The following is an 18,968-nucleotide window of genomic DNA, read 5'->3' on the forward strand; positions in this document are numbered from 1 at the left end:
AATTCTTGCTAGTATCATGAAAAAATGCAATCATAGGTATTCGTTTTACAGATGATTGGCCCTATTGACCTATATTTACTAATATCTATATTATTTACTTGTAGATTTTTATGCTTTTAAATAGATGGATAGATAGATAGGTATCAGAAAGGAATCTTGATTATACTTTTACATTATAGTCTATGTTTTTGTTTCAATGAACAATAAGTACACATTATATCCGACCCAATGTCATACTGTATACAATAGCAATAAACCAATAAATAATTTTGAAATAAACAAATTATCAATTCTTTCCCAAAGTATGGTGATTATATTTTCAGAGGACCATAAATCTATTCTCTCAACATTGTTTACACAAATATGGTTTTCAATGGTTTTAATTTTGAAAGGTACGACAGCGAAAGCGGAAGTTCTATTTTGTTCAGCGGAAGTGGTGTCTCGGCGCGCGTGCGTTTGCGTCAGCTGACTGGCTGCCTCTGCAGCTCCCGTCACAACACCGTGTCCCGACCTGCTGACAGCCAGCTAGCATTAGCTGCTACAGCGGGACTCCTGCAGACAGAACCTCTGGCGCGGGGGGTTCTTGTTGTTGTTGTTGTTGTTCATGGCCTCGGAAATCCAGCCGCATCCGCAGGCACGGAAGCCATGTCTGCTTAATAAAATCGATGCATTCCAAGAGGTTGTTAGCTCGGCGGTCATCATCCCGAAGGAAGACGGTGTTATCAGCGTGTCTGAGGACAGGTGAGCCGCAATTCCTCCCTAAATCAATTTATAGTAGTCTTCTTTGTTTGCACCATATACCCCACTCACATCTACTCTTATATTCACCAATGCTGAGTTATTTCATACTAACCTTCTGTTAGAGGTTGGCGCTTTATGGTTCGAAGCCTAAATAGCATTACACATGTCAGCTGACAGTCATTTGAGCGTTTTCAACGTTCTGACCGTAATCATAATAAAGATGATCATATGTGTAGAATGTAACAGGAGACAAAGTGTTTTGATCTGCGATGACGCCACAGTGTTGAACATAAGGTCTCTTCGGGTAGCTTGAATAAATGTATCCAGAAAGTGTGTGTGTGTGTGTGTGTGTGTGTGTGTGTGTGTGTGTGTGTGTGTGTGTGTGTCTGCGCGCTTATGCACGTTCAAAGGTTGGCTTTTTCTAACACTGGAATCCATTCTGAGCCCCTTTTTAATTTTCCTTTAAACTGGTACCTATTTGAATTTCATGACCGTTTTTTTCATATTATCTACGTGCTTTTCAAGTATTTTTGACAGAAGCCATAGAATAGTAGGTGGAAAACAGGGTGTGATGTAAACCAAGCGAAAGTGATGTTGGGTGTGTTTTACTAGTCTTGACTTGTTGCTAATGAGACAACAACACTAAAAAAAATGTGTTCATTTCCACGAGTCAAGAGTTGAGCTTCAAATCCGTAATATGAGAAATGAACGCAATAGTTTCACCCCACAGGACTGTTCGGGTATGGCTGAAGCGGGACAGCGGTCAGTACTGGCCCAGCGTCTATCAGGTGCTGCCATGTAAGTCTTCCTTTTTCTCTTTTTGTTTCTAACTTCGTGTCTCTTTTAAAGGCAGGGCTGCATGTCTGTGACACAAGAAAATGACGTGTTATTTTAAGGAGGTTTGTTATAAAAGCTGATGGCAAATCATGTGATTGTGAGCATACCAATAAAAGCTTAAAGAGGTTAAAAAAATGATATTGCACGTTTTCCACATGAGGCATTGTTGCAGTAATCAGATGCAGCTTTGCAGGTTATCGTGGATGTGTTCTAACACTTGGATCAAAGCTTTAATGTTGTTTCACATTTAGTCTTTTTTTGCCTCTGCTAAAACATTGAGGAAATTGCAACATTGGAGTGTGAGTGAGACAGAAACTACACCTCAATATAAACTATGCAAACACTCATAAATGTGGCAGCATTCATTTAAATGTAAATAGTGCAATACATGCAAATAACTTCTCTTAAACCTGCATCACAGTTTCCACATTGACTGAAGAAGTAGAATGGGGGAATTCCTCCCCAAGTAAACTGATTTAATTTTATTAAAAAGAGTCTGTGACAAAATGTAAAATTCTGAATTTAACACATGTACAATAAAGCATTCTCTTAAGGATGGTTTTTTTTTTCTAAACATCAGAACATATCCAACAGAAAACAGTATATACCTGCTATCAACATACGTGTTTAACTCATTTTTCCTATTTATCAGTAATGGAGTTTGTTTAATTCATGACGTGAGTGGAAGCTGGTCATTCTAGCTATTTTCACACAAACAACCACAGAATGGTGACAGTTGTTGTGGTGTCTCATCCTCAGCACAGTGTTCCTGTATGTCCTTTAACCCAGAGACCAGGAGGTTGTCGTTGGGGATGGATACTGGAAGCATCTGTGTAAGTCCCTCTCCAGACCCAACCCAATGGCCCCTCTCTTTCTTCCTTTTTCCCTGAAAACCAAAGTCATGTTTGCTTTTCTTATTGCTTCACTAGCAGAATAAGTTTGTTAATGTGTCATAACAGGAACTGTGTATTTTATCATTGCTGACAATTATTAATGATTTATTATTATTAATGCTGACAATTATTAATGATTTCTGGCATTTTACATGTCAGTCATTCCTTATGGCAAAAGAACAAAAAGCTAGCAGTTTTTTGTGAGTGTCATAAACTTATCTACAGTAACCCTATTAACACAACGTTGGACTGTAAAGCATGAAAATGTGTGGAAACTTCTACTTTGCCTTCCAGGAGTTCATCCTGTCAGAAGACTACAACAAGATGTCACCAGCTCGCACTTACCAGGGTGAGACAGGAAGTGTGTGTACTGTGTGTGTGGGAGTCAGTTACTGTCACATGATCAAAAAAACCCACAGATTTTGCTCAAAAACGTTTGAATGTTTCGGCAATACTATTGTGAGAGGTGTATCCGACCGAGTTATTCTCAAAACAAACCTTAATTTTGTGACTAAAAGAATAAAACATATTTGGAGTAGGTGAGTGTGATGTATGTTCTTATGCCTCATGCTTACAGTTTATGTTTAAAAGTTGTCACCCAGATCACATTTGGCATTTGTCTCAACTCTAATGACCACATTAGTTAGCGTCTGCATTGCTAACGTGGCAGTTTCAGGATGCACTTCTAATAAATTCTGCATTGTACCAACAACTTCCTCCTGTGAAGTGTTAACGTTGCATTTCTAAGTCATTTTAGCACACTGGAAATGTTGATCGAGCACCGTTCTCAAACCGTATCCGTCCACACCGGGATGTCGAGGACGCCCGCTGCATTCTGAAATTGATCCCAGTTCTTGCTTTTGTGTCCCGGCAGCCCATCAGAGCAGAGTGACAGTGGTGCTGTTTGTGTTAGAGATGGAGTGGCTCCTGAGCACTGGCCAGGACAAAAACTTCACCTGGCACTGCTCAGAGAGCGGCCAGCAGCTGGGGACATACCACACTGCTGCCTGGGTCACAGGGCTACAGTATCCTTCACTGTCTCCATATCACAGGCCTGACAGTTTGTTTGTGCTTCCTGCTAAATGGAGGGAGGCAAACTTAACCAAGCAGGAAGTGACGAGCCATCTTTGGACTGTAGGACCATGTTTTATGTTTATTATGACAACACGGCCCATTTTGAGGCCACAGCAAGGTTATAGAGATTAGTTTCTACTGAGGATGAACAATAGGCTTCAGCGCTGCTGTTGTCAAGGAAACAGTCTAAATATGTTTCTGTAATGGACAGGAGAGCCAGCGCAGATCCAGAGATGAGTCTGCCATCAGGGTGTTAAACCAGCAGTGTCCTGCAGCGAGACAGTGAGCCGTGACCTTAAATGTGATAAAAGGACCATTTCTGCACTGAACAAGATTATCGTGTATCTCCTACTACTGTAATTATCCACCACAGGACCTGTTAACTTACAGCTATGAATTATGTTTCCACTAAACTAAAATGATCACCGTTAAAGATCTTCAGCCTTGTAGAGAGCATTAGTAGCCGGTAAAAATAGGTCTAATTTCTCTGTACCTGCAATTCTTTTGTCAGATTGTTTTCTAAACTGCAGATAATGATTTGCTCTTAAATGACTTAAGCAGGTCAGGGTGTGACGCAGAGTCGGTGACCATTAAACAGTCCCAGGTCACACATTGACGCTCTGAGTCTTCATGGCTGTCAGCAGTAACAAACATGTTTACACCTTTTCCTCTAAATTACATTCTGCTGCAGAGTTTCTGCATGGAAAACATGGTTATTTCCCCCTTTTTTTGGCATTTTTGTTGGTCCAAATGCAGGATTTTGTCTTCTTTGACTTAATTTTCCTCCCAGATTTGACGTTGAGACCAGACATGCTTTTGTAGGAGACCAGTCCGGTCAGGTGACTATTCTGAAGCTGGAGCAGGACAGCTGCAGCCTCGTCACCACGTTCAAGGGACACACCGGTACGAAGCGCATCTTCATCAGTATTTTAAAGTCTCTGTTTCAGTTCTACAGTACAGAAGCAACAGAACACTTGACAAAGCACTCTTATTGATTTCTGCACAATGGTTGTTTAAAATGTCAACATGCAGCTCCTCCTATAAGCCCGGATCGATCTTGCCTTCCTGCGCTGCACCGAATATTTGAAGCAAATGAAAATATTGACCTGTTTCTTTCCTCCGTCTTAAAAAGGACAGAAATAATTCTGTATGGTTTTGTTGTTGGCTGGATGTTTGTACTCATTAGTCTCTGTAGATGAGTATTTGGGCAGTAAAAGAGACATTTGTGTCGTAAATAGGCTTCAAATTCAACTGTAACGCCACCTTAATTTCAATCCTTTCTCTTTGGGTTATTAATAATTGCGACATCCTCTGTGTTTATGAATCCACCCATGTGCTGATGTGTTTTCCGTGTCTCTGCTGCTCCAGGTAACGTGACGGCGCTCTGCTGGGATCCAATTCAGAGGGTTCTGTTCTCCGGCAGCTCAGACCACTCCATCATCATGTGGGACATCGGGGGCCGCAAAGGAACCGCCATCGAACTGCAGGGACACAAGTAAGCAAAAAGAAATCCTGGTTGGATGTTTGATTTATTCACCTGGAAAACCTTTACGCTTGTTTCCACCCTTCCATAATACAAGTGGTCATATGTTACCACAACACAAGAATGGATCTGTTAGTGGGTTTTAATGTACATTAATGTCACATTTACACAGGCTGTGAGTTTTATTTTATGAGTAGCTTTAACATGAAGCGCGTGACAGGATGTGTCCGGGTTTCTGTGTGATTGCTATACAGTGATAAAGTTCAGGGTTTGTGCTACGCCTCACACACCCGTCAGCTCATCTCCTGCAGCTGTGACGGCGGCATCGTCATATGGAACATGGACGTTACACGACAAGAGGTGAGACGGCAGCATCTGCGAGTCTGCCTGTGTGCGTCTCTCTGCGTGTGTGTACATAACATGCTGCTGTTTGTCCCTCATATTTTTAGAGTGTAGACATCCATGAAATCAAGACAAAATAAAAAAAAAGCTTATATATATTGCAATTCTTCTTAAGAGCACAGTTTTGTGTGTTAAAACATTTTATTTCATTCAGGCCTGAGTTTGTAAATTGTCTCAAACTTTTAAAAAATGAATTTTCCAGACCCCAGAATGGCTGGACAGTGACTCCTGCCAGAAGTGTGAGCAGCCCTTCTTCTGGAATTTCAAACAGATGTGGGACAGCAAGAAGATCGGGTTGAGACAGGTACTTGCCACGCCTCAGTCGCCCCGTAAATCTTCTGCACAGCCCCGCTCGGCCCAGTAGAGTCAGGAACAGATATTTTCCTGGGTAATAATCAGCTTTCTGTGAGTGAACATGCAGCACTGTCCCACAGCACCACTGTAGGAAGTGTGGGCAGGCGGTGTGCGGCAAATGTTCATCCAAACGTTCCACCATCCCCCTGATGGGCTTTGAATTCGAGGTGCGCGTGTGTGACAGCTGCCACGAGTCCATCACTGACGAAGAGTGAGTAACAGTCACCCTCTGTGCTTCAGCTCTACACTGAATCTTTGTCTCAGCTTTGTCTTCCACTCATATAACAAAATGAGCTCCCTTTTGTCGATCTTTTCCAGCCGAGCGCCCACGGCGACCTTCCACGACAGCAAGCACAACGTTGTTTACATGCACTACGAGGCCACTACTGGAAATCTGCTCAGCTCTGGCACCGACAAGGTTATCAAGGTCTGAACGTAGACGCCATCTAATGAATGCTCTGATAAGACATCAACTTAGCTAAATCATATGGGGTCACATTGTTTAGTGTTGCTACGACCCTAAATGTGTTGCTACAAACCACGTGCATGCGCTCCATAATGGGTCTTCAGGTTTGGGTCCACATGAAGAAGCCTCATGTGTACTCGTACTGCAAGAAGGGGGCATCACATGGAGTTGATAATGCCTCATGTTTGGTCTGCAGATATGGGACATGAACCCTGTGGTGTCCTGAGGTTTTGGTCAGCAGCAGTTTGCATGAAGCTAAAGGGCCAGGAGTGTGAGGCAACAGTTGCACTGGAAGGAAAGAGGAAAATCCAAGAAAATTGATGTCATCTGGATTAAATTTCACTCAACAACAAGCAGCAGCGACTGATCAGGGCGAGCACGCTGCCCTCCGGAGGAGTCTGGAACTGACGGGCCCCAGTTGAGATGATGTTTACAGATGAATGTGAGTGCTTGTGTTTGTGTGAGTGTGTGTTCTTACTGTACTGTAAATCGGGCTTTTTAACTCCAAGGCACGTGATAGTCATGTGACACACTGAAACAACACTAAGTGAAGCATTTTAATATACAAGCAGGTACTGGAAATCCTAAACTATGTGATCTAAAATGTGAAGCAAGTAGTAGAACTGGGGCTCGCCTTACTGAGCTTCGGGTGGTTTCTGCATACGAGCACCTACAGGAAGACTGAGCATGCTGCAGTTCATATCTGTAGATAAGCTCTTTAAAAGTGTACTGATGAATACATAAAATATTTTCAGTTGATTTTTGGCATTAAAGCCACAGTTGGAATGACTTTTTTGACATTGGTGATCAACATTTTTATGTCTTGATTATTTGATTGAGCTGCGTGTGGCGTGTTCCTGATCACGTATGTTCTGAGCTGAGCTGAAGACATTCAGAAATGATGTGGCTTAATCACACCAAAAACTAAAGTAATAACGTAAAATCTTCAAATAATTGTACAGTAAATATACCAATGCAGTGTGACAACCATTCATATTATTTATTGTCTCCAACTGCAAAGTCAGGAGGTAGATGACAAAACATTGGAAGCCTTTATAGGTTAAAAAAACATTTATTCAAGGCAGAAGTCCAGATTTGCTTTTCTTGTTTTGCTTCTAAATGGTGCTTACAGGCATTTATCCAGTTCTGAAATAATGTTTGCACGTTTGGTAGATTCAAGCATCTCATTAGTGTGTGCACTTTTGTTTGGTTAAACCTTCTCAATGTATCAATAATCAGTTTAGTTTAGGGACCATCTTGTGGTCTGGACCTGCTGTGAAATGTCCAAAGAGGTAATGTTGGATGTTTCTGGATATTTTTAATTCGTTTTTGTGTTGCAGAATTAAAAAGACATGTAAAGTTGTTAACTGCAGGTGGAGGCTCAACACCAACAGCACTTCATTCATTTTCTAGTAACAAATCTGGAAGTGGAACGAAAGTGTAGGAAAGAACCACAATTGGTGAAAAGCTGCAGCTACAAACACAAAAAAAACCCAAAACATGTTCTTGAAAAGGTTATATAATATTGATATTATTATACTGTATTGTAGGGATGTAAACATGGAATTTAAGTATATGTTGAGTCTGTTTGTGGCTTCCTCTTTATTCTCCGCCAATGGCTGCTTTATTTATTATATCATCAACTTTTTTATGAATCTAATATCCATAACAAAAAATGACAGATCATCATGCACCTGCTGTGCTTCATAATGAGTTAAGAGCGATAATGGCCTTTTCTAATGTTTTATGTGACATTAACATAACAACTCATTAGGTTTCTAATGACATATAAAGATGATACAGAAGGATTTCTAATAATAAAAGTCACAGCTGATCAGGTTTATCAGCAGTATTAAAATCCTCATAGATGGAATACTGTAAAATCTCAGCATAATTTTCAAGTACCAGCTAAAAGCATTAATAAATAAAAGCCATCTAAACTCATTTTCCACCAGTGACACTTCAATAACAAACAATAAGGAATTTTATTGCCTCAGCTGCAAAAGCCGTTAAAAGCTTGTCTCTTGTTGGTCGTCCCCACATGAATACAGTGGAGTCAGTTATGTAAGAATCTGCTGAAGGGCTACATTATCGGCATCTTATGGTTATTTATCCATCGATGTTATAACAAACTGCATTAGAGACGCATACCTCATAACAAGCTGGGTATAAACCAATATATCTTTTCAGTCAGTCTGTTTTTTTTTTAAGAAAAAGGGAAAAATTGTATTATGTGTTATAAACATTTCAAATAAGATTACTAAGGAAAGTCTTAAAAATTGCTAGTAATTAACCAAATTATATTATTCTGTATGTGTATGTTTGAATAGTGTGTTGTAATTGTTGGAATGGCATTATTTAATCATTCTTGACATGATGGCTAGCATACGTATTGCATATGAGCATATGATCAGTGGCCATTTTTATGCTGATAAAAATGAAATATCACAAAAAGCTGCTTCCAATTTTTTTTCTTAAACCATGTTTTGCTTAAAAGTGATTGATGGAAAACAAGTTGAGCTGTAATATTTTCCCAAGATTACTGTTTTGGATTATTATTTTTTCAGTAACTTCACAACAACCCTTTATGTTGCACGTTTGCTCGAGTCTAGATATGACCCCGTACTAATGCCTAAAAAGGACCAAAGTCTTGTTTGTCAAAGTTCTTGTTAAATGATCCAATTTCTTATCTATTCTCATCCATTAAAAAAAAAATCTGTTTGCCAGAACTACAATATGTACAATAAATGTTATTCTTAAATGCAAAGTTGTCTCTTATTATTTACAGCTAAATAAATATTTTACGTTTTCTACAATAATTTTGCCCCAGTTTTTTTTTTTTTTTACTTGGTTCAACAGTCATCTTGTGAGCACGTGTGGTTTGTTTTTGCCTTGCTCCGATTGGTGGACACAATGAAAGACCCGCCTCTTACTCCGCCCATTCAGCTGGTGATTGGACAGCAAAGTCTCTGCTCATGTCTCTCCACGGAGGCAGCGACTCGGATGGCACCGCAAAGAGCCGCTGGGAAATGTAGTTTAAGTCGTATTCGTAGCTGCATGTACTTCTTCTTTAGAACTACAAGTCCCATGAAAATGGGAGAAGGGGGCGTGGTTTTCACAGACGCTTGGAAGAAATATATTACTAAGAATCACCGGAGGATGGAACTCTTTACATGTGAATGCTAGAAATGACTGAAGGAACGTGAGTATTTTGTTTTATTTAGTCAATTATTAATACTATCATTATTTTTAAATAATTGTTTATTAACTATCCATTACGTTCACGCGATGTGAGCTACTTTAATTTTAGCCGAAAAGTTAAGTCAACAACTGTATCAGCAATGACGGTTGTCACAGATTACGTGGCGAAATGGAGAATTTATTTTAATTTATTACTAATATGGATTTAGCCAAAATGACCAGTGATTGGATTCTTATTAACCATTTTGACAGTACAACAAAAAGTCGGAACACAAGCGAAAAGCGACAGGGCAGTACCCGGACAGATTTAAGTGTGGTACATTCTGTCATTGTTTCGTAATTACATTTAGAAAAGTAGACTATTTATTGATAAACTACAAAGTATTGCCCCCCTTTTTAAAAAAAAAAATCAACCAAATGCTGGTTGATTACAATGATCTTGTGATGAGCAGAAGGATGTCAAAATCCACGAAGTGTCTGATATATGAATTGCTGACCAATTTAGTAGATTAAATATATTTTATTTATTGCTGCAACTTTTTACCCGTATACCATGAAGGAGCTTCTTCATTCCAATAGTAATCAGATCTGTTGTGTTTGCAAGGCAACTGCGAAGGCGAGGGGGCCCTTACAAGTCTGAACCAGCTACAGACCTGAGCAGGTGGAGGCTGACAAATGTGGAAGGAAGGCAGACCTGGCGATATGTGGACCAGCAGGACACCCCAGAGAGACCTCAGACCATGCTGGAAGCATTTTCCATTGGCTTGGATACAGTAAAGTTTGACTTTTGTTTTAGTTTTCATAATGGGGGAATGAAATCGCCACAATCTTGATTTACTTTCTCCACAGAGTAAATTTGTGTCTGACTCTCCGGCTGCTCATACAGCTGTAGAAGCAGCTCTGAAAGGAATGAGCTTTTACAGCCACCTTCAGGCTGAGGATGGCCACTGGGCCGGGGACTATGGAGGTCCTCTGTTCCTGCTCCCAGGTAGAGACAAGTCTTCCTCCTCTGTGTTGATTTTGTGTTTTGTGTCTAGCCGCTATTCTGCAGCCATCATTTACCAATATAATGGAAATTGGTCTTCCTCTTTTGTGCCTGCGCCAGGTCTTCTGATCACATGCCATGTAGCAAAGATCCCTCTGGCTGAGGCTTGGAAGAAAGAGATGGTGAGGTACCTGCGCTCGGTGCAGCTGCCTGATGGCGGCTGGGGTCTGTAAGTTAACAGCATCATTTTGTGTGTTTTCTGATGTGATAGCTGACGACTTTATGGTTTTTAAATTGTAGGACTGTAAGTGCAACAGAAAATTGCACTAATGGTAATAACAGTAACTTATAAAGTTATATGCAAATAAACATACTGATTTACATCTCACAGTTACTGAGTGGCGGGGCTTTATACTTTAGTCCACAATAATAGACTGATTGCAGGATAAATATCTGAAAACAAAGAGAATGAAACTGTATTGGGCATAATTATGATTTCATACGTTTTTCCCTCAGACACATTGAAGACAAGTCAACTGTCTTTGGAACAGCGTTGAGTTACACCTCTTTAAGGATTCTGGGAGTAGATCCTGATGATCCAGATGTGGTTCGAGCCAGGAACAACCTGCACAGCAAAGGTGGGAATCAGTATTTCTGAAGCCCTCCTAGCGTTTAAACACAAACACTTTTAACCTTTATAATCAGGATTAACCATTTTGTAAAACACATATATTTCATTAATATAATATTTGTCTCCTGTAAAATTGTAATTAAGCTGCATTCAGCTCTTAGAGACAATTATTTACAATTAATGCTTTCTCCTGAGCTGTGATTGTTTTCATGAAAGTAGGTGGTGCTGCGGGGATCCCCTCATGGGGTAAATTCTGGCTGGCTATTTTAAACGTCTACAGTTGGGAGGGAATGAACACGCTGCTTCCCGAGATGTGGTAAGTCAATGCCTCATTGGAAAACATGAGAATTGTGTCTTTTATGTCCTTAACCTGTAATATATCGAATTTCCTCTGAGGTGTACTCTTGGTTTTTACTTGTTTGCTCTGCCATTGTGACTAATAATACCTGTGGTTGCATCAAACTAGCTTGTTATTTAAACAAAACACATTTATCGGGGTCACCCCCACTGTCTCTTTGCTTTCAAATGTAGAAACCTGAATGTTATGTTTTTGTCCTTTTTTAGGCTATTTCCCTCATGGATGCCAGCCCACCCCTCTACGCTGTGGTGCCACTGTCGCCAGGTCTACCTCCCCATGAGCTACTGTTACGCTGTCAGACTGGTTGCGCAAGAGGACCCTCTGGTCCTGAGCCTCAGAGAGGTACCGGCCCATCCCCACCAGGGGGCGGAAAACTCAAGTCTTTGCAGCTAATTGTTGTTTTGGGTGAAGCGTCAAGTTAAATTCGTGTGTGATGGCAGTTGGAAAAGTGTCTGACCAAAGACTTTGGTCTAAACAACTCACTAACTATTCATTTAGCCTTGCACTTAAGTTGGGAACGAGCAAAATAATACAAAACATAAATGTTTTTTTCATTATTCAGGAGCTTTATGTTCAGGATTATGGCACCATTGACTGGCCTGCACAGAGGAACAATGTAGCAGCATGCGACATGTACACACCTCACAGCACGCTGCTCACCGTTGCCTACAGTAAGTAAGCGCAGCTGCACCGCCACCCCCACCCCCACCTCTGCGGAGTGATCGCTTGCTATGATCACTTACAGAATCGCTGACAGCGGCAAAAGTTGTTTTTTTATTAGGAATTCCCTTCCTGTGTGAGTCAGTCCCATGCTGACTGACCTACCCTCCCTTGCAGTGTTGTTGAATGTGTATGAAGCCCACCACAGCACCACCCTGAGAGGAAAGGCTGTGGAAGAACTCTATGAACACATCCAGGCTGATGACAGATTCACTAAATGTATCAGCATTGGACCGGTAATAAAAACGCTCACACAAAGAAAGTTCACTTATTAGGGGATGGTGATTAGATGCCCCATAATTAAATGCTTAAACTGTCAAATGGAAAGCTGGATTTGCTTTGAAATATTTGCCATTTTCTTCAGATTTCCAAGACTATTAACATGCTGGTCCGCTGGTATGTGGAGGGTCCGTCCTCTCCGGCCTTTCAGGAGCACGTGGCCAGGATCCCTGACTACCTGTGGTCAGTCTGCTCATCTGAGCATTAAACCTGAACCTCATGGGACAGTTACAGATCTGATGGGGAAAGGAAGAGCTGAAATGCTGATGTATGCAGAGTTTTCACTGATTCAGTTGTTCTTTTTCACAGGTTGGGGTTGGATGGCATGAAAATGCAGGTATGCTTTGTTGCTTATCTTGGGAGTTTTATCATTCTTGCAGCACATGATTTGAAGCTTTAAAAAACACCAACAGTGTAATTAAGAATGTCAATACGCTGCCGTTCTGTGTGCAGGGTACGAATGGATCCCAGCTGTGGGACACTTGTTTTGCTGTCCAGGCTTTCCTGGAGGTGAAGACGAGCAACTATATGAGCATGTTTATATTACAAAGAGTTTAATCTGTATGTTCTTTTGTTAGATCCCACAGCCTTTTTTAAACCTGTATAAAAACCTCAGACAGTTAAAGCAGATCAGTTTTGGCTTTATTTTGCTATGAACTGAATCGGAATTCGGAAATTATAAATCTTACATTTATCATTTTTAGAGAAACTGGATTTTAAGGTTAAAACTATATGAATGTTTTTACACCGTGTTCTTTCAATAATGTGAACAAATGTTTTTTTTAAGGCTGGAGCCCAGAATGTTCCCCGACTCGCTGAATGCCTCCTAGATGCCCATAAGTTCCTCACCATCACACAGGTAGCACTCTCCAAACACCAAGCCGCCCTGTGAGCTGCTCACCGCCATTCTCTGTGCTTAGAAAGGATCAGATGCATCATTTATCACAGAGCCCATGATCAAACGAAACACACAGTCAAAAGAACTGAGTGGAACATGACTCAGTGGAGCTGAAGCTGAGGCAGAATAATGTCTGACATGCAGCATTACCCAGTGGAATAAAGAAGTCCCAGTTAAATGTTTTGGGTACCTCTAAACTGATACATGACAACTTTATTTCTTCAAAGATACCTGAGAATCCTCCTGAGTATCAGAAGTACTACAGGCAGATGAACAAGGTGAAACAAAAATGCCTTTGAAACTCAAGGCTTCTGTAAAAAGGCTTATTTCAACCCCTTTCTTCTGTTTGAGCAGGGTGGTTTTCCCTTTAGCACACGGGACTGCGGCTGGATCGTGGCTGACTGCACCGCCGAGGGTTTGAAGTCGGTGATGCTGCTACAGGAGCTCTGCCCTTCCATCAGCCAGCCGGTGGCATCAGAGCGACTGTATGATGCCGTCAGTGTGGTGAGTCTGCAGGGCTGCTGGAGTGTTTCATCTTCAACACAAAATCCAAGTTTACACGTTTTCAAAGGGTCAGAGAATATTTAAGGGTTTTTAACTGTTCATTCTTTATTTTGCTATCTTATCTTTTGTCCTTTTATCTTCCTTCACACCTGGATTTATCGTGGGGGGGTTTTTGTAATGAGATTAGCTTAGCATGCTAACTGAAAGCACATTTAGCTCATCGTAGTGCAGAGAGTCGAAGCAAGGGCCCCAACCGTTCATGTCTAGCACGTAATACTGCTCGAACAATATTTAAAGACAACCCTAAAGAATATCTACTACCACCGAGTTTATTTGATGTTTTCTGTCTTCTTTGAAGCTTCTGAACATGAGAAACCCTGACGGTGGGTTTGCTACATATGAAACCAAGAGAGGAGGAAAGCTCCTGGAACTGCTCAACCCCTCTGAAGTGTTTGGTAGGCAATAATATAAGTTATAGTTATTACAGTTATAATAATATAACTCTGTTTTATTGTTGAATTAATTTACTTAAAATACATCTTTATATTGCAGAAATTCATGATGGCAGCCTCTTGTAAGTCGGTGCTTGGCGTAATTGTTTCTATTCTGATAGTCAGGTTGCATCAAAAATGGAAAGAAAGACTCTTTCCCTGAAAATTACGCAACGCTCTGGTATTTTTAATTTCTAAGGTCAAACATGTTTGAAAAGAGGATGTGGCACGTGTGGAGTGTATATTAGATAACATTGGACTTTCCCTCTTCTACACAAACAGGTGACATCATGATAGATTACACCTATGTGGAGTGCACCTCGGCAGTGATGCAGGCTTTGAGACATTTCCAGAAGGCCTATCCTCAACATCGTCCTGCAGAGATAAGGTGGGATACAAAGCTGGATATAACCACATAAAACCTACATTATTATGAAGGGGGGGGGGGCTGAGGACTTAGCTAACGTGTTTCTGGTTATTCCTTTCTCTGTCAGCTCCACTTTAAAAGAAGGCCTGGACTACTGTCGAAGGTTACAGAGGCCTGATGGATCCTGGGAAGGGTGCGACAATGTTTCCTTGGGAATGCCCGCGACCCACCTGCTGCCCATAAATGTAAAATAAAGCATTTGTTCACGTTCAGGTCCTGGGGGGTGTGTTTCACGTATGGCGCCTGGTTTGGCCTTGAAGCCTTTGCATGTATGGGTCACGTCTACAAGGATGGGTAAGACTTCCCAGGATCACCCCAACCTTCATCGTTTGTGCTTGTTATTTAACGATATGAAGACAAAAAGTAGTGCATCCTGTAAAACTCCTGACCTGACCTCGCTGCCTTCATGCCTGTGTGTTGCCAGTGACGTGTGTGTGGAGGTTCAGAAAGCCTGTCAGTTCCTGCTGGACCACCAGATGCCCGACGGAGGCTGGGGGGAGAACTTTGAGTCGTGTGAGCAGCGCCGTTACGTCCAGAGCAGCACGCCGCAGATTCACAACACCTGCTGGGCGCTGTTGGGCCTCATGGCCGCCAGGTACGCGACCACACCCTACCCGCCTGCTCTAACCCTGCACGTCTAAATACCCCATCAAACGTGTCGGCCCAAATCAGCCAATTATGAAGCATTCAAAAGTGATCAAAGTTCTCGTCCAGGCATCCTGACACCCGGGCCATCGAGAGGGGAGTCCAGCTGCTGATTAGCAAGCAGCAACCTAACGGAGACTGGCCACAGGTGATTCTGCATGTTTACTGTCTGCATATTATTTACCACTCATGTTATAGCGGCTATTTGTGGAGGCGGGTCATTTAATATGTGTCGGACTTATATGTGGATTTTTCCTCCCTCTTTAGGAGAACATTGCAGGTGTATTCAACAAAAGCTGTGCTATAAGCTACACGTCCTATAGGAATGTCTTCCCTATCTGGACCCTGGGCCGCTTCTCTCATCTTTACCCCCACAGTCCTGTTTCTGGGAAGCTCAGTGCTGTAAAGGCCTCAACGTTTGTGTCATGCTCGACCTAAACGTTAAACCGGCTGCTGTTTTCTTTCTTAACTGTGAACCATTTGGAATAAATAATAAATATGTAACTTACCTGATGTGTCCTTATTGAAGGTGAGTCATGAAGGACTGGGGTGCGCAGGGGGAGATGTTCCTTCACCTTTGTCAGAGTAAAAGTTGCCAGGAGGATGTTTTTCTAGCGACGCCCTGCAAATGCCTCAGCAGCATTGAGAGGACGTGACCTGTGAAGACGAGTGCACGAGCCGCGCGTCTGTTTACCGTCGATGGAAAACTTCCTCGACTGGTTTTGCACGATGGCGGTTCTGATCCGTTTCATTAGAACAACTGCTGGACTTTTAAACAGATTAAAAAAAAAACGTGCACATTTTCCCAAAGAAGCAGAGAATCCGCTTTGATTTCATACATTAAATTTCTGTCTGAGCATAAAGCGTCCAAAACTCCTCATAGACGTCAGTTTTTACAGCAAACGCTGATAAAATCAGCTGTGAAGAACAATCACGATCACAATCAGTTCTGTCAGTTTGTGAGGTGGATTTAAAGGTTAGTCATTCCATTCAACAGTCCCGTTTTACCGGGCCATAGGTCCATATTCCAAGACTATTTAAAGATGCTTTTATGATCCGGGAGGTCAACAAAGGTTTGGTTTTTGCTGCTTTAGTTCGTGGGTAGATGTTCTATCCAACACACCTGAATTTTTGAGTGAAAGGTTTGAATGTGAAGAATGATTTTAAAGTCCCGGCTTGATTTTAGGGTATGTGAAGGAGTGCCACCATTTTCAGTCATGAGGAATTGAAGGAGTGTTTCCACAGATAAAAGTGTGTTTGTCCTTGAGGTGAAGCATGTTACAAAGGAAAACTGTGGGACTGGTTAATCTGGTCATTTCTGTGGTTTAATGTGATATGAGCGTGACAGAGGCTGATAAGAAAGGAGGCATTTATGAGCCTCCTCATGCAGGAAAACAGGTGAAAACACATTAATACATAAATAACTGGCCAAAATGGGAAACTTATTAAATTAGATACTAATTTGTAGCCAGATGAAAGTGCTGAGGGCGACATTAATCCCAGACGACTGATGGAACATTTGAAATAAACCTTTATGAGTTGACTAGGTGACCTAAAACCTCTAAAGGCCAATACCTTCAATACGTCTGGAGAGTTTAAGATTTTAGATTTTGAAATTGATTCGTCCAACAAAAACAAAAAGTGCCAAAGTTTTGACAAGTTCTCAAACCCTGAAAAGTCTCAAAATCAACAAGTAACGTGACGCTTGGCCTGAGGCTCCAGTCCTGATTGACAGGGACTTTCACTGAAGTAAAGTTAGGAAACACTTTATAGTTTATAATTACCTCAACATGCTAACGGCGGCGTCTTCGTTAACACTGAGAAGAATATTGACAAGTGTCCACTGTGAATGTTGCTGCAGCAAATTAACCTTCTATTCACTTGTAATAAATTGATACATTTAATATAAGATCATTTGATAAATTAAAATGTAACTTTTGCATTAGACAAAAGCAACATTAACACCAACAAAGGCTCCAGTCGGGCTTGATATCAAATGAGATGTTGGGAGGAGTGATTGTTGCTCATGTTTCCGCATTCCCGAGTCTTTGTTCCGGCGCAGCTCGCTGAGGGCCGGCGCTGGTTCAGGTGCCACCTTCTATAAAAGGAGCAGCAGGTGAGAGCTGCCGATGCGGAGTTGCTGCCCAGTTCGCTGAGAGTTCATCGCTCTCACTCTCAAAGGTTTGGACCCATTTGAAATCAGAACATCTCAACTTTGTCTCCAGCTTCAGGAGCTGAAGTTCTGAGATGTTTCGTCACGGTAAATGAGTCAGTTAAACCCTTTTTCCTGAAATGTAAATCCAGTATTTGACATTAAATTTGGACTTAATTCAGGTGGGGGCTGTGGCCAAGGGGGCCACGGGGGCCACGGGTGCCACGGGGGCCACGGCCATGGGGGCCACGGCCATGGGGGCCACGGGGGCCACGGGTGCGGGTCTGGACCTGGACCTGGACACTGCCATGGGGGACCCAAACGCAGGAGAAGGAACAAGAGAGGCCACAAGCACAGGAAGTGTCACAAGAAGGGGAAGGACTGTCATGGGGTGAGTGGGCGACCTGAGGCTTCGCTTTAACCTGACCCCTCCACTCTAAATCATCATGACTGTTTTCCAGATGAACCCGTCGAAAGGGAGAAAGGCAGATTAGGAACGTGCACTGTTAGTGCACTACGTGCTGCTAGTTTTACCTTTAAAATGCGCATAATGACAGTTAATCAAATACTTTGTTAAGGAGTCAGATTAACAGAAAAAAATATAAATATAAGAAAAGATTTGATCTATATTTACATTGAATCACTAAAGAAAATAATTTTTCCTGTTGCAGATTTGACAGCGAGGTGAGAAATTACAATAATTTAATATCTGTCGTGGTGGAAGTGAGTTTCAATTCAGTTTTCATACCGCAGCAGTGAGTGAAAGTAACATTAACAAAGAAAACTAGTCGTATTTAAGTCTCCTTTTGTGCCACTGAGGATCAAGGGGGATTTAAAAAAATGTGCTTTTAAAACAGCGGAACTTTGCTGCCTTAAACGCATCATCGACAGTCAAATTCTCCCGTCAGGAAATGACGAGCTGTCATCTCTGACTGACGTGATTGTTCTTTTTCCAATTGTGCTGCCAGTCATCCAGCAGCTCCTGCAGCAGCAGCAGCGACTCAGACTAGATGAAGCCCGGTTGAAGGGAGCAGAACCAGAACACCTGGACGCCTTCCTTCATCTGCCGACCTTTTTCTTCATTTTGTCCTAAAAGCCCATAACATGTTCTTGGTCCAAAATCTGTAAAACATTCATTTTATCTGATTGTGTATGACCTTGGATTAAACGAGAGATTCAAAATTGTGTTTCTTCTTTGACTCCCTAAATATCCTAGCAAAAGAAGTTAATTTTTTTTAAAATTTTATTGGGTGAATTGACGTGATAAGTTGTGGGTGTGGTTCTTACTTCGACCACTAGATGGACATAAAGAGGCGCGTGTTTTAAAGAGTGTTGACCAGAATCCATCAGCGATCAGACATAAATCGGAATAAATCTGATCAGATTATGTGATTCTGCCTGGATGAAATGTTGGCTGACAGGTTTGT

General features: G+C 41.7%; 3 protein-coding genes across 3 annotated transcripts; all 3 read left to right on the forward strand.

The window, feature by feature from the left end:
* Positions 1–261: 261 nt before the first annotated feature.
* Positions 262–9,069, forward strand: wdfy2 (WD repeat and FYVE domain containing 2). Its single transcript, XM_003962149.3, has 12 exons — positions 262–741; positions 1,472–1,539; positions 2,338–2,411; positions 2,766–2,820; positions 3,346–3,496; positions 4,336–4,448; positions 4,914–5,040; positions 5,283–5,388; positions 5,633–5,734; positions 5,865–5,995; positions 6,103–6,211; positions 6,447–9,069. Exons 1-12 carry the CDS (start codon positions 605–607, stop codon positions 6,474–6,476), a joined length of 1,203 nt encoding a protein of 400 aa, XP_003962198.1. The 5' UTR covers positions 262–604; the 3' UTR covers positions 6,477–9,069.
* A 261-nt stretch (positions 9,070–9,330) lies between these two features.
* On the forward strand, positions 9,331–15,886 carry lss (lanosterol synthase (2,3-oxidosqualene-lanosterol cyclase)). Its single transcript, XM_003962203.3, has 22 exons — positions 9,331–9,452; positions 10,056–10,224; positions 10,301–10,439; positions 10,557–10,665; positions 10,953–11,074; positions 11,287–11,383; positions 11,632–11,767; positions 11,988–12,096; positions 12,263–12,381; positions 12,510–12,607; positions 12,734–12,761; positions 12,878–12,934; positions 13,212–13,283; positions 13,550–13,600; positions 13,677–13,826; positions 14,185–14,281; positions 14,600–14,705; positions 14,812–14,877; positions 14,958–15,038; positions 15,169–15,339; positions 15,459–15,537; positions 15,657–15,886. Exons 1-22 carry the CDS (start codon positions 9,430–9,432, stop codon positions 15,825–15,827), a joined length of 2,250 nt encoding a protein of 749 aa, XP_003962252.3. The 5' UTR covers positions 9,331–9,429; the 3' UTR covers positions 15,828–15,886.
* Positions 15,887–17,505: 1,619 nt separating this feature from the next.
* Positions 17,506–18,723, forward strand: LOC105417719 (glycine-rich cell wall structural protein-like). The gene is made up of 3 exons (XM_011613082.2): positions 17,506–17,649; positions 17,724–17,932; positions 18,510–18,723. The coding sequence occupies exons 1-3, from the start codon at positions 17,637–17,639 to the stop codon at positions 18,549–18,551; spliced, it is 264 nt and encodes an 87-aa protein (XP_011611384.2). The 5' UTR covers positions 17,506–17,636; the 3' UTR covers positions 18,552–18,723.
* Positions 18,724–18,968: the final 245 nt, after the last annotated feature.

This window comes from Takifugu rubripes, chromosome 1 (genome assembly GCF_901000725.2).
Source record: "Takifugu rubripes chromosome 1, fTakRub1.2, whole genome shotgun sequence".
In the NCBI taxonomy this organism is placed as follows: Eukaryota; Metazoa; Chordata; class Actinopteri; order Tetraodontiformes; family Tetraodontidae; genus Takifugu; species Takifugu rubripes.

Coding starts and splice junctions, on each gene's coding strand:
- wdfy2 (XM_003962149.3), top strand. CDS start 605: ATGGCCTCGGAAATCCAGCCGCATCCGCAGGCACGGAAGCCATGTCTG. Junction 1,540..2,337: donor CGTCTATCAGGTGCTGCCAT/GTAAGTCTTCCT, acceptor TCTCATCCTCAG/CACAGTGTTCCTGTATGTCC. Junction 5,996..6,102: donor GAGTCCATCACTGACGAAGA/GTGAGTAACAGT, acceptor GATCTTTTCCAG/CCGAGCGCCCACGGCGACCT.
- lss (XM_003962203.3), top strand. CDS start 9,430: ATGCTAGAAATGACTGAAGGAAC. Junction 13,601..13,676: donor ACTACAGGCAGATGAACAAG/GTGAAACAAAAA, acceptor CTGTTTGAGCAG/GGTGGTTTTCCCTTTAGCAC. Junction 14,282..14,599: donor CAACCCCTCTGAAGTGTTTG/GTAGGCAATAAT, acceptor CTACACAAACAG/GTGACATCATGATAGATTAC.
- LOC105417719 (XM_011613082.2), top strand. Junction 17,933..18,509: donor AGGGGAAGGACTGTCATGGG/GTGAGTGGGCGA, acceptor TTGTGCTGCCAG/TCATCCAGCAGCTCCTGCAG.